The sequence below is a fragment of the Sinocyclocheilus anshuiensis genome, unplaced genomic scaffold, assembly GCF_001515605.1.
Source record: "Sinocyclocheilus anshuiensis isolate Anshui unplaced genomic scaffold, SAMN03320099.WGS_v1.1 scaffold51, whole genome shotgun sequence".
Taxonomy (NCBI): Eukaryota; Metazoa; Chordata; class Actinopteri; order Cypriniformes; family Cyprinidae; genus Sinocyclocheilus; species Sinocyclocheilus anshuiensis.
In genome coordinates this window covers 2,867,794-2,879,594 of record NW_015548296.1, presented here as the reverse complement: position 1 = coordinate 2,879,594, position 11,801 = coordinate 2,867,794, and the positions used below count along the sequence as shown (strand labels likewise).

The 11,801-nt window shown below is 38.0% G+C and overlaps 2 protein-coding genes across 7 annotated transcripts in view; one reads left to right on the top strand and one right to left on the bottom strand.

The window, feature by feature from the left end:
• Positions 1 to 1,229: 1,229 nt before the first annotated feature.
• LOC107656047 (THAP domain-containing protein 10-like) lies at positions 1,230 to 8,028 on the top strand. 4 transcript variants are annotated; one of them, XM_016443709.1, is made up of 4 exons: positions 1,230 to 2,416; positions 4,590 to 4,692; positions 4,784 to 4,988; positions 7,873 to 8,028. In XM_016443709.1, exons 1-4 carry the CDS (start codon positions 2,015 to 2,017, stop codon positions 7,913 to 7,915), a joined length of 753 nt encoding a protein of 250 aa, XP_016299195.1. In that variant the 5' UTR covers positions 1,230 to 2,014; the 3' UTR covers positions 7,916 to 8,028. The 4 variants fall into 4 exon arrangements, 3 of the variants coding, with proteins under 3 accessions (XP_016299195.1, XP_016299194.1, XP_016299196.1); XM_016443708.1 differs by lacking the exon at positions 7,873 to 8,028 and adding an exon at positions 5,598 to 5,811; XM_016443710.1 differs by lacking the exon at positions 7,873 to 8,028 and adding an exon at positions 5,598 to 5,809 and having other exon boundaries at positions 1,230 to 1,890.
• LOC107656046 (store-operated calcium entry regulator STIMATE-like) overlaps positions 5,956 to 11,801 on the bottom strand; it is a 15,830-nt gene continuing 9,984 nt past the window's right edge. For 2 of the 3 annotated variants that reach the window (XM_016443705.1, XM_016443706.1), the window contains exon 8: positions 8,713 to 9,653. In XM_016443705.1, the coding sequence (XP_016299191.1) occupies positions 9,537 to 9,653 (117 nt within the window). In that variant the 3' untranslated portion in view covers positions 8,713 to 9,536. Of the gene's footprint in view, positions 6,379 to 8,712; positions 9,654 to 11,801 lie in introns of those variants that run through there. The other variant, XM_016443707.1, reaches the window with a different exon arrangement.

Sequence of the window (11,801 nt, the reverse complement as noted above, 5' to 3'; positions counted from 1 at the left end):
TTATCGTGCTTGGTGTGAACGGGCCTTTAGTCATGGGAAAAAAGCTCGTCAACGAACATTTTTCATCATAGTCTTCGTTAACGAAATTAACACTATGTCCATAAGCGCTCTTTCGTTTTACGGAATTTCTATGGCAATGCTGGTGTGTTGTTATGCCTACGGTAAAAACAACAATAACAGCAATACAGATGTTGTCTTACGACATGTCAACATGTTGCGGTCACGCTGGATTATATTCGTTTTATGAGGCATCGGCAGAAACGTAGGAAGCTGGAATGTGTGACTATATTCCGTGTTGCCGTCTTCGTCGGTCTCAAAACTCAAAGAGGTGCTTATAGCAGTATAGTGTCTTTTTCCGCTTGACTTGCAGTTTGCAAGGACACAATCTTGTTTCTGTAAAGACGTTTATTGTTTTCTATAAAAATGTCTGACGTTTTTACATTTTACATAGCGTGAGAACATGAAAAAGCTACGCTGAATCCGATCTGACCGGTCAGACTGAAACGGATTTCCAGGAATGCGATTTGAATAGGATTCCAAACCACATATAAATGTAGCTTGAAACAGATTTGCACAAATTGGATTTCATGTAGTTCGCTGCCGTTCAGACTATCTAAATATGATCGGATTTGCACAAAAATCGGATTTGGGCTGACAGTCTGAACAACGAGACTTTTGTGTCTGCAACCCAATGTGGCGTCACATTGGCATAAGCACCTGTGACGAAAGCTGTCTATTAGCTTACTTCCTCCCCCGAGTTAGATTAACAAGAATGTCTCAGCTACGTGGTAAACAACCTAAATGTGCTGTTCTTAGCTGTTACAATGAACATTTTATTTTTTTTATTTAGTCATTTAGCAGACGCTTTTATCCAAAGCGACTTACAAATGAGGACAACAGAAGCAGTCAACTGTAGTATTAAAACAACTAAAACAGATCCAAAACTAAAAGCTAAAACTTGATAAATACTACTTATACACATTTTAAAAATAAATAAATTAAATTAAAATGACAACTGCATACAACAAAATTTCATAACTTAACATTTAAATGAAAAACAAAAAATAAAGCTAAAAACAATTCAAAATATTAAAGAACAAAAGGTATAAGAGTATAATAATGATTCTAACATAACACTAAATATACATGAGTATTCATTTACTCCCGGCATCTGAGCCACTGAAGACGCAGTCGCTCCGTTTTATTTTTGAAGGGAATGTGCCCAAAAATGCAGGCAAATACGTGTGTGTGTGTGCTAACCATTTTACACCAAACTGCTTCGTAAACGTGGGTCAGTACAATGCAGGATTTGCATCAAAGCTGTTAATCAAGGATGGATCAATACCAACTCTGCATGATCCCACCACTTCATATCTGAGAAGCACGAGTTGTAAACTCAGCCCTCTTCTGGAAAGGGGACGGGGAACATCAGCTCGTTTGCATTTAAAAAAACACACACGAAAACTTCATGTTTATTTAATTTTACCCAAAAGGGGCATTTACGGCAAAACGGAACAAAATATCGATGAGTCATCCAGCACTACACGGGTTCTTGTCCAATCAGATGCTCTCTAGAATGAGAATGTCCCTCCCACTAAATGATCTCTCTTCTCTGCTCTAATCATGGTTCGTCGGTGTGTATTTGGCTGTTCTAACGCACGTACTTTATTTTGTTTCCCAACCACAAACTGGTTACGAAAAAAGTGGCTGGAATTTATACATTTTGAAGAAGGGGCTATTTGCGCCAGCTCGCGGCTTTGTGACAGGCACTTCTCTGACGAATCCTTCACCAATTTGGGGATGGTTACTGCTGGGATAACGTGCTACCTTACATTAGCAAACACGGCCGTTCCCACTCTGTACACTGTAGGCGCTTCCCCTCCCGCACGAGTAAGTATTGCTTTCTTCAGAAGCTTCTTAGACGTTGCATTTCTTTCATCAAAATGTAATCACTAAGCTCTTCGCCTTGGAAACAACCTTTCATGTATGCTATGCTGAGTGACGTAGCGGCGTCATGACGCAGGAATCATTTGAACCGGATCTTTCGATCCGATTCTTTAAAATGAACAGTCAAATAAGAACCAGTTCGCGTCACGGAAAAGAGTCGGATCGCCAAACACTGAACGAGCATAGCAAGCGACGGACAGATATGGTGAAAAGGTGCGTTTTGGGTTGTTATCCGCACAAAACCTTGTTCCCTTTCCCCAAGCTGCCGTGGTTGCGAGCCCGCTGGCTTGAATTTTTGCATTTTGAGGAAGGAGGAATATCGGAGAGCTCGCGGTTGTGTGCGAAGCATTTCGCCCCAGAATGCTTCACAAATTTACAGCAGTACGACATGGGCTTCACTGACTTTCTTAGCTTGATAGATATGGCTGTTCCGACAATATACACCGTTGGTCCAGCACCGAGTGTGAAGGTAAGTAGCGCCTGCCTGGTTAACATTGCAGTTTATTCTATCGAAGAACCGCCCACTCTGACCGGAAGTGTTCTTTGCTTACGTATAGAACCACCAACCATGTTAGATTTTTGCATTTAAAGGGACAGTTCACTGCAAAATCAAAATGGTCTTTTATTCACCTAACGTTCCAAACCTGTATGACTTTTTGATCTGTGGAAGACAATAGAATATAGTTTGAAGAATGTTTGTACCAAACAACAACAAAACCAGTTACCACTGACTTTAATTTTATGGACTAAAACCCCCTGAAACATTTCTCACAATATCATTCATAAAAGAAACAAAGTGGATAAGTCTGGATAGTAGTCTCTGTGAACAGGTTTTACAGGTAACGTTTAAAAATGTGTAAACTTTAAAGCTGCAGTCCGTAACTTTTTTTGGTTAAAAATGGTAAGAAATCAATATTTGAGCAAGTACGTAACCAGCCAGTGTTCAAAACTATCGCCTTACTTTAGCCCGATTCACAGCGGTTAGCTTCTAATAATGTTTTCTAATTTGAGTGGTACAGGTAGGTTTTCGCGGGAAATTCGAGCATGCTGGCTAGGGCTACAACAAACTATTATTTTGATAGTCGATTAATCTAACGATTATTCTAACGGTTAATCGAACAATCATCTATTATTTCGCTGATTAATCAGTAGACATTTATTGATTATTCAGCTTTTGCAATTAGTTAAAATATTGAGTTATACATATTCTGACAAATAAATTAAGGTAATCACTTCAGCTTTTGAAAGTCATATTATGTAATTACAATTATACTTGGCACACAAAATGAGATGGCAGAGAAACTCTCTTATTCACCATTTAATTAGCTATATGAAAAAGTAGCTGAATGACACATCATTCTGCCTAAAATCTTTTTGTAAGTCATATGGATAAGAAACAAAATAAAGGTTGTGATAAGACGTTTTATTTTTTGATAAACTATTTTTCACAACATAATCTCTCTTAAAATACCTTATAGGGTTATGATAATCAAAACAGTCCTGAGCTAGATCAAGTTTTGATCTCTGCAAACCAAACTATAACTAATGAAATAATATTTTTTCACTACAGCGCCACACTGGTCAAACCGCGTTATTGCAGGCTCTTACATTAGGTCATATGAGATCAAACGACTACTCGACAACAAAAATATTTGTCGACAATTTTTTATTGTCGATAATGTCGATTTATCGTTTCAGCCCTAATGTTGGCGCGTCTTTACGTCACGTCTGTAAACATGAAGAAGTTGTCCCGGCTACTAGGGTATGGCATGGGATTTAGGATCCTGCAGGTGGCGGATCATTTATAGCCTTTTCTCACAGCAGCTGGAATAATTAAGTGTATCATTTCGATGGCGGATTGTAATCCAGAAAGGACTATGTGTTTATGAAACACATGTGAATGAAATTAAATTATATTCCAGTTTTAAATGAGCTTCTGATTAGAGATAGCCTGGGATTACACAAGATTTGTATTTTAAAGACAACCAGTTCGAAGGGAGCATAACTTTTTTTTTGGTTAAAAAAATGTCTTAATATGAAATTCGAAGGGTATGACAATTAGAGGTTAGACTGTACAGAAGTTGAAATCTACACGCTAATAAACACTATAGGCAATGCTGATGTTGTTAACATTAATTTGAGAATAAAGCATAACAATAATAATAATTTGCATGGTTTGATGTGATATGAGCTAACCGATCTTTAGATAAAATCACCATTGGTAGCGCAATTTATTGTAATGCTTTTTTCCTCAGTTGGTCAGAACAAACGTGGCAGACTTGTTACTTGTTCAGATGACAATATCCGGTGAAAATGCTTATTTGGGTCATACATTCCAAGACATAGGCTAGAATCTGTGATATCCACAACGGTGCGGTGACTGACTGCCACACATACTCCTCAAAACATTAGATTCATCCGTGCTGGAGCCGCGGCGGAGCACAACCCACGCAAGGAAGATAATTCCGCAAACAGCTGCAATTTTTCAAACGGAGATCGCGACAAAGAGGCAAAATTTACGGACTGCAGCTTTAAGGTCAAAATGTCTGTGGTTCATGGTTTTGTTGTTTTCTAACAACAGAAGAGCTATAGAAAGAATATTTACATTGCTTTATTTCTGTATTTCTGCATCTTTCCAACAGCCAATAACACGCGAGATAGGCTGCCAGTGTAATGCTCTGATTCTGAAGAGCGTTGCGGTCCAAGCAGTACGCACCCAAAAAAAGCCAAAACGGAGAAGTAAAGGTAACATTTTTAGCTAAAAGTTCACTTGTGATTTAAGTTTTGTGTTTTGCTTCACTGGTTTGATTTTCATTTTTATGTGGTTTAATAACAGCCATTCAAGTGAGACCTCTTTTGAGTCATTGTGCTAGTGTGTCCTGCTCCGATGAGGATTTTCCCGTCAAATCTGAATCTTCATTTACATTAACACCAATTAAAAGGCCACGCATGGAGGATTCCCCTGAGAGGTCTACACACAGCTCAGAAGAACCAACAGATGACACCCACGTGCCTAATATAATTAAAGAAGATGACATAAAGTAAGTCTGTCCATGTTCAATTTGGGATGTTGTTCTGTAAACTCACAGCCAGCTATATGCTGGTATTGAACACCCACTTTTCAGGATTCAGTCAAATCCAGAATATACCTAAAGTTCACATCAAGAACAATAACAGTAACTATATTGGGCTACGTTCACACCGCGGGCAAATGTGGCCCAAATCAGATTTTTTTGCTCATGTGACTCAGATCTGTTTTTCTCATGACGGTGAACAGCACAAACCAAATGGAATCTGATCGTTTCAATTCCGATTTGTGCCACTTCCATGTGGTACTAAATCCCATACAGGTCAGATGTTTTGCAATGTGACCACAGTCTAAACCGTCATATCGGAATTCATGCGACTTTTATGTCACTCTAGATGAACATCTGTCACGATTTTGCGCTCATGGGAGTCACTTCAAAGATTTTACATACCCAAAGTTATCAAGACAGTTGCGAAAGGTAGTCCGTGGAAGTACAGTGTTGTCAGAACACTGAAGTATTACAGTGACAACTCTATATACAAGCAAGCAAAACATGAGGACTTGTATCATAAAATTTCAAAACTCTACTCTCTTTTGTCTCGTCCTTGTCTTTATTTTTCAGATCGGAGCAAAAATCAGAATTGAGCACTAAGGCTCGCAGTGTGACTGAGCCTTGGTGTCCACAGCAAATGTTCTTGGATGCCACTTTAAATGTTCAAGCTCTTTAAACATAGATTCTGACATTCTGTTGTACATTTTACATTTATGTGGTTTTACAGTTAAGAAATATTCTGAGTGACTGCAACAATATCATTATTTTTATAGTTATGGCATGGACTTCCCTAATCTTATAGAATTGGAATGATTATTCAAACTTTATAGTTACCGTCTTTAGTGTGAATAGTGTGTATCGGTCATATTACAGAAGTTAAACAAAGTATGCTATTTAAAATGCTCTGAATTACAATTCACAAGCTAATTTTATTTTCTAAAATGCTGATATATATAACTCTCTTGTGGTTAAGATTCAGCCCTCTCACAGTGACGGATTGGGTTCAAATTCTGGTCAAGGAAGCATTCTTTTGCTGTTAAAATATTTATGTAAAAAAAAAAGCTGTGGAAGAGAAGTTACAGATCATAAAATAACAACATACAAATAGCCATTTTTACACTGTTTATTGAAAAAGCATACATAAGTTCATAATTTGTCAGTAATTCTTAATCATCTAATATTGTTTAGTACTTAACACCCCTCTCCACATCCAACCAAGATTGCTCTGTAATAATAGTCAGAATCAAACCCGAAGAGGGAAAGGCAGTTATATTTCCACCTAGACGAAATCCTTATCAGTAATCTTGTTCATTCAGCAGGCCTGACCAGAAGGCCTGGTGTCAATTCATCCCTGTAAAACACAAACACATACCGTGTGCAAACAGTACTCCCACAAACTTGGTCCATTAAATATCAGTTTGACAATGCAAATGATAAAACAACTGGTCCTGTAGTCCCAATTACATTCACTCCAACTCTAAACCTACAGGCATCTTCCTCTTCACATTATATCCATCTTCAGAATAAAGATTACAAAAACTAGGTTTAAGATTTACCTTTTTAAGATTTAAGATTTAAATGCATCATTCTCCAAGGATCTGTGCTTTAGTGTTGGAATAAAATCAAATGCTCCATAGAGCAGAATAGTGTGAAGGTGGATGAGAAAGCATTTGGAAGGAAAGGCCTGCTGGTTTAGTGTTTAGAGTTTGACAGTGTCTGAGTATATAGAGGCAACGGGGAATGCTTAAAAGCATACAAAACCTGAAGGTAATACCGCATAAAAAGATACCACAATGTAACACCCAACTGTGCAAGAAGTTACAGAAGCATTCGCACCACAGCATCTACCCTGCAACGAGTAGCAAAACAGAAACAAAGTTTAAAGACAGTACACCCAAAAATGAAAAGCATCATGTACTCTCCATCATGTTGTTCAAAAACGGTGAAGCTTGTTCTTCTGTGAGAACATTTTTGGGTGAACTGTCCTTTTAAGAGGCCATAAAAACAACAAATAAATACAGGGAAAATTAGTGTTAGAACACAGCGACGCTGAATTGAGGCAGATACACTTTGAAAAGCCAAACAGTAAGACAAGCCATTCCAATCAGGGGTCTGAAACAGCCATCCCTGGCTTTACGTACCTTCTCAGAACGTCTGCTGCCAAATGGTTAAAAAAAAAACACATTGCAAGCAGACTGTACTAACTGTATTGTAATGCTATCTCATAACACTGCTGACCAGTGTTATTCTGTAACATTTATCAGCACAATTTCCTCACAGCTGACAAGCACAAAAAAAAAACTTTCTGCAGCAGCTACACTCACAAACGCGCTTTGGAACCGACTTCGAGTGACCTTGAACGTTCGTCCAAGTCAGTGTGATCAATCACATGCATATGGTTAAAGCTACTTATTTCAGTGGAACAACATCAGTATGTTATTTGAATTGCTTTGTTCAGTTTTAAAGGCTGGACAGATGCGAGGAGGAGATGTAGTGTGTTGTATATCCACTGGAGGATCACGTTCTTTAAGCATGACAAAGCAGCCGCAGTACAGAATTATGAATGTGCACAAAAAACCTTGACAGACTGAAAATATTATGTTCTACCCTTTGACATAGGGTAGCAAAAATCTTTCTAGTGATGTCCGGAGGCCTCTCTCGTGTATGTTGGTATGAGCATGGGTCCTTTACCCCACAAATCATAGGTTGTTAGTCTTCATGTCCCTCACTTTCTGATCCATGTTCAGGTAAATGAGGTGGGGTCATGAGAATGAGAGAGACCTCAAATCTAAATTGATTTGAATTCAAACTGGAATACCAAGCCGGTGCTTCTTTTTCTTAACAGGCTTGAGCCCTGTGAGTCTTCGTACATCGTCGTCACCATCTGAATCCTCCATTTCGTCATCTGCAGAAAACAGAATCTGACCAGCACAGGAGGAAGAGGGCAAAGAGAAAGACGGTGTTCAACTTATCTTTTTAAAAAACAAACAGATGATACTGAAAACATGTCGTCACCATCTGAATCCTCCATTTCGTCATCTGCAGAAAACAGAATCTGACCAGCACAGGAGGAAGAGGGCAAAAGAGAAAGACGGTGTTCAACTTATCTTTTTAAAAAACAAACAGATGATAGTGAAAACATCATCCTAAAAAGTGGAATACACCTCGCAAACCTAAATAAGTAGGTAATATTCTCTATGACATTCTGACTGAGCTGCTTATTCCTTTACAAGTGAGAAAGATGGACTATAATCACTTGACTAAAACATCTGATATGTCAACGAATTAGTATGACACAGATAAAGCATGTGGATGGAAATGCCACACTCGAGATGACTGTTCTCTCACTGTCAAGTTCCCTCCTCAAATGACTTGCCTTGTCTCAAATCTAGCACTAGCACAGGACATACATGTATTCAAGAGATGTTATTGGGTCAAACATCATATAAATACAGAAATATTAGTAGCATGTTAGTAAACCACATACACTAATGTGTTCTATTCCTCCTAAAAAACTCTTCCACTGAAAATCAAGTTTGACCAGAGTTCATTACTGGATGTTTTGTTAATTAGAACAGTCTGTGCAGCCTTTTCTTTAAGGCATACCTGCTTTGTTAGATTGTAAACTCACTGACTTATGATGGTTATACTCACTTCAGGTCAAGTGTTGGGAAAATAAATACAGGGAAAAATTAGTGTTAGAACACAGCGACACTGAATTGAGGCAGATACACGTTGACAAGCCAAACAGTAAGACAAACCATCCCAGTCAGGGGTCTGAAACAGCCATCCCTGGATTTACGTACCATCTCAAATCGTCTGCTGCCGAATGGTTAAAACCACACATTGCAAGCAGATTGTACCAACTGTATTATAGTGCTGGCTCATAACTGCTGACCAATGTTATTCTGTAACATTTATTAGCACAGTTTCCTCACAGCTGACACGCACAAAACTCTCTGCTGCAGCTACACTCACAAACACACTTTGGAATCAACTTCGAGTGACCTTGAACGGTTTGCCCAAGTCAGTGTGATCAGTCACATGCATATGGTTAAAGGTACTTATTTCAGTTGAACAACAGTATGTTATTTGTAAGGTAGACACTTTTTAAAAGGTTTTGAATTGCTTTGTGCAGTTCAAAGGCTGGACAGATGAGAGGAGGAGATGTAGTTGTGTTGTATATCCACTGGAGAATCACATGTTCTTTAAGCATGACAAAGGAGCCGCCGTACTGAATTATGAATGTGCACAAAAAACCTTGACAGACTGAAAATATTATGGTCTGATCATCTTCATTAAGCCAAAACCCTTTGACATAGGGTAGCAAAAAACCTTTTAGTGATGTCCGGAGGCTTCTCTTGTGTTTGTCTACCAGAGCATGGGTCCTTTACCTCACAAATCATAGGCTGAGTTAGCCTTCATGCCTCTCACTTTCTGATCCATGTTCAGGTAAATGAGGTGAGGTCATGAGAATGAGGGAGGCCTCAAGTCTAAATTGATTTGAATTCAAACTGGAATACCAAGACGGTGCTTCTTTTTCTTAACAGGCTTGAGCCCTGTGAGTCTTCGTACATCGTCGTCACCATCTGAATCCTCCATTTCGTCATCTGCAGAAAACAGAATCTGACCAGCACAGGAGGAAGAGGGCAAAGAGAAAGACGGTGTTCAACTTATCTTTTTAAAAAACAAACAGATGATAGTGAAAACATCATCCTAAAAAGTGGAATACACCTCGCAAACCTAAATAAGTAGGTAATATTCTCTATGACATTCTGACTGAGCTGCTTATTCCTTTACAAGTGAGAAAGATGGACTATAATCACTTGACTAAAACATCTGATATGTCAACGAATTAGTATGACACAGATAAAGCATGTGGATGGAAATGCCACACTCGAGATGACTGTTCTCTCACTGTCAAGTTCCCTCCTCAAATGACTTGCCTTGTCTCAAATCTAGCACTAGCACAGGACATACATGTATTCAAGAGATGTTATTGGGTCAAACATCATATAAATACAGAAATATTAGTAGCATGTTAGTAAACCACATACACTAATGTGTTCTATTCCTCCTAAAAAACTCTTCCACTGAAAATCAAGTTTGACCAGAGTTCATTACTGGATGTTTTGTTAATCAGAACCTGCTTTGTTAGATTGTAAACTCACTGACTTATCATGGTTATACTCACTTCAGGTCAAGTGTTGGGAAAGATTAAGGAGCAGCCATGCACATAATGGTCATGCATTTGTACTATGGAAAAAGGGGGATGTAAAGGGGATGTCCCATCTAGGACTTGGGTAGAGGGATGATTTTGAATTTAACACTAGATCAAAGGAAAGCCCAAAATATAAAAGGAGGAGCAAGAGTGTCTTGCCAAAGCAAGTCTGTTTAGATTCAGATCACAAATGTTTAGACTTTGTTGATTGTTTTGATGTGTTTTATACATTCCATAAACTTAATAAATGTTATTTATGTAATCATTTATGATTTTCTTTAATGGAAATATGTTTTATTCTGTGGTTTAAACATGCAAATCATTTCATTTCCAATAAAAATGTTAACATTAAAAATGTTGGCACAATTGTAAAGATGGTAATGAATAGTGATTTGACCAATTTTGGAGTCTGTAGAATCAACTCTATGGCACCACCACCGGTTCAAAAATTCACTTTTCTAAAGCTTTTAAATTTTGAACCCTTTGTTCTAGAAAAATCAAGCTTAGTTAATCTTAATAATCTCCCCATTCTGATCACATTCAATAGCTTACATTAAGACTCCACCCATAACAGTAGTGGCCATTTTAAATAGTACAGTATTACTTTTTTCGTTACGACAAAATTTTCCCAATTCCTACAAAAATTGGCTCAGAGGATCTTTGAACTGAGCCACACAGAAACGACTGAACGATATTTTGGTCAAAAGTTATGGTGTCATAATAACAATAATACATAATTACTTAATTTCAACCAAAAATGGGTTGCCAGGATGATTTTAGGAAAATGTATATCTAAGATACATTAAAAATAACAAAATTAGTTTTCATAAAAATAAAATTCAATCATAGTATAGGTATAAATATGCAAAAAATATCTGACTTAAGTAACTTTAATTAAACACTCATCCTTGCTTTATTTTACAAAATCACAAATGTTCTGTTGTTATTTTGTGTGCAAAAATAAAAGTAAACACTTTGTGCTTTCAAATTATGTCTTACTCTTATCTGTATTACCAAAATTATGTATTTTATGTTTCAGCTGTTATATCGCGCCGGTGCCTCGCGCGCGCGCGCTCCCACACACACACACACACACACACTCACTCTCACACTCACACTCTCACACACGGTCTCACACGGTCTCACACGGTCTCACACGGTCTCACACACACACACGGTCTCACCCGGCGCGTCGCACGCTCACACACACACACACACACCACATATTCGCAACTCAAACATCGCAGTCTGTTCATTATCAAAATAAAATACAGTCAACCAAAAAAAAGGTTACACTGGTCAATTTAAATAGTCCGTGGTATAACTGGTCCACTTTGTATGCCAAGCACATTTTTGCTCATGTGAAGATATTTCTGTCGATATACGAACGCGTGTGAAGTACAAAGCCTCTACATTATAAATAATAGTTTTATTCAAATACATCGCGAATATAGAAACATTAGGATTTGTGCCGAATGAGAGGTACGTGAGCCCAATTAACGCCTGGTACTTTCAGTTTCGCTTTGTTTTGGTTTATTTAGGTTTCTTTATTT